General features: G+C 39.5%; 1 protein-coding gene across 1 annotated transcript; it reads left to right on the top strand.

Moving 5' to 3' along the window:
* Positions 1 to 657: 657 nt before the first annotated feature.
* Positions 658 to 1,991, top strand: SARC_14031 (hypothetical protein; the record flags this gene model as incomplete). Its single annotated transcript, XM_014291839.1, has 2 exons — positions 658 to 765; positions 1,794 to 1,991. Coding segments are annotated over exons 1-2 (278 nt in total), but the record flags the coding sequence as incomplete, so codon positions are not given.
* Between the last annotated feature and the right edge of the window lie 786 nt (positions 1,992 to 2,777).

Genomic DNA, 2,777 nt, shown 5'->3' on the forward strand with positions numbered 1-2,777 from the left:
TATTGTTGTTGTGTGTGTGTGTAGTAGTATATATATATATATATATATATTATTATTATTATTATATATATATATATTATTATTATATATATATATATATATATATATATATATATATATATATATAGCATTCCACACTGATGAGAAGTTTTGAAGTCTGAAACTTGTTGCCCAGGAGGGTTGTAAATGCTGTAAGCAATAGTGTCATTCCGCATCTGTGTGTATGTGATTATTTATGCGTACTTCTGTGCTGGTCACAGGGTAGTGTGCTAGGCCAATAGGTTCATAGAGTAGATTGCATTCATTATCATATATCTATTTTTACATGGATATTCACACGTATATATTTATAATTACGTATACATCTGAGAAACGTGTTTGCACCTTTAAAACTGGACAGATGTATACTTTGATAATGTTATAAAGGTTTATACAGTTGTGCCAAAACTCATACACACCATTGTTGGCGCACCTCAAACGCTACCGATGACGTGGTGGCATGATGTTGAAAATAGGTGTGTACCTCATCTAAACTCAGGCTGTATAGAGGACTATACAAGCGCTGATAGTGTTAATAGTCTTAATTCTACAACACACCCTATGTATCCCTCTCACCACAGTTTTGTACAGCACAATCACCGCGTATAGAGGGGAGAGCTTCACGCTGTCGTCCCTGTTTGTCTCCATGACCGATTTCGTGACCAACTTCTGCGGTTCTATGGTGGTGGGTATATTCTTCGCTCTGGTGACTGCTCTGATAACGAGGTACAGTACGCGCTATGAAACTTCCGTAGGCAAGGACACGTGATCATCCACACTTAAAGGGCCTTTTGCTGGCGAGCCTTTCGTATGTTTCTGACAGCTATTCTCACAATCCACCGATTGTCGACTATTTGGGCCTCCCGTAGGTAATCACGTACTGATACACACTTTTACATGCTAACTTGGTGTGGTTTTCGAGACTATTGCTGTGGTATTGTGTCTGGTTGCCTTTCGCAGAATGCAGTTGTGGAATAGGGTATTCTATACGGCAACGTCGGTACACTATCGAAACGACTGAATTTCGCCTTCTTCACCGCTTTTGACATATGTGGTGTGGCATGTTGTCTGCGTAGCTGCATTTTAACTCGACTTTGCAGCACATCATACAACGCTATCCAGAGTTTTAGCTAAGTGTGCTCGAACTGTCTGATATACGAAAGTGTTTTTTCCGGATTCCACAACAGACACATAAATATCCAGAAACATCTCATTTTGATCTGGCAGACTTAAATAGCCTAACAAATATCTCATCTCTCAAAGACTCCGACATACAGAATCATCCTATTCTTGCTCTGCCATGCCTAAAAGGTATATCACACAACGCTCCACACAAACACTCGCATATCTAAAAGCATCTCGTTACTGACCTGCTGTACTCGATCCATCGCAAAGCTCGCCAGGCATTGAAATATTGCAAATCACCCTATTTTTGATATAGTGTATTCAAGTTACCCATCTAGAGAGATTCAGAATCACCAATATCCAGAATCATATCGTTCCTATTCTAGTATACTCAAGCCATGCATCTTACACATCTCCACAGATAGTGTTATATTCAGGAATAATCTAAAATACACTACCAGTCTATCGCACACCCCTCTATACATACTCCGATATCCAGAAACATACTGTTCATAAAATTATTATACTCAAGTCACCATCTTACACACTTCAACCGGTAGTGTCATATTCAGAAACATAACATATTTGGCATAACAAACTCACGATACCCATCTTACCCATCTCCATAGATATTCCGATATCCAGAAACATCCTGTACTCGAGACGTCCCTTCTGCTGCTAATGTCGTATGCGACCTTCTTGATCGGGGAGAGTATGTCGTTGAGTGGTATCGTCGCCATTCTGTTCTGCGGCATGGCGCAGTCGCATTATACGGCGCGCAATCTCAGCGAGGAGGGCCAGCATATGTCTATGGCCATTACAGAAACGTATGGATGGGATGCGTATCTACATGCACACGTACATACGCGCATATACAAAGACTACCGCTGACGTTGTGGCAGAGTTCCTTGTATTTTACTGGGAATCGTATTAGTTGTGATGTTTGGATGCATGCACAGCAAACTTGCACTCACACGAGTGGCCCACTTTGACTAACGGCAAGCTCCTATCACTCTCCTCATCGTTCCTCTGCAGTTTGAATTTCATGGCAGAGAACTTTATTTTTTCGTATCTGGGTATTTCCCTCTTCACGTTTCCGAATCACCACTTCAAACCGGCGTTCATTACCTTGACTATAGGTATGTCATCAACTCGAGCCTTTCGTGGACAGTATGTAGCTTCAAAAGCACTTGGTGTACGTATGTTACCGTGGATCTTAGCATTTATACTTCTCTTTGTTTTAGGTACATATTAGTGTATTTTTGTGTAGGTTTACTTGAATGTATGCAGTCTGGCTATCTATATACTCATTTAATTATGTAATTGAATATATATGCAAATGGAATATATGCATAAGTGTGTATGTATTCATCGGATCGCCTATAGCGAGACAAATATGTTTGTGATGTATCTATTTTGTTATGATGTATCCATGTTCAATGTTTACATACAAATCAACGAAATTTGTATTTGTTGCAGCCTGCTCCATGTACGTATGTACGTATATACGTACACACATGAAGATATAAGCGTGTCAAAATATTCTATCGAAAACTATTGTGCATATTATGTTTGTAGTCTACTTTTGACGTCGAGGTATGTTTATTTATTTA

Source organism: Sphaeroforma arctica (assembly GCF_001186125.1).
Source record: "Sphaeroforma arctica JP610 unplaced genomic scaffold supercont1.4053, whole genome shotgun sequence".
In the NCBI taxonomy this organism is placed as follows: domain Eukaryota; class Ichthyosporea; order Ichthyophonida; genus Sphaeroforma; species Sphaeroforma arctica.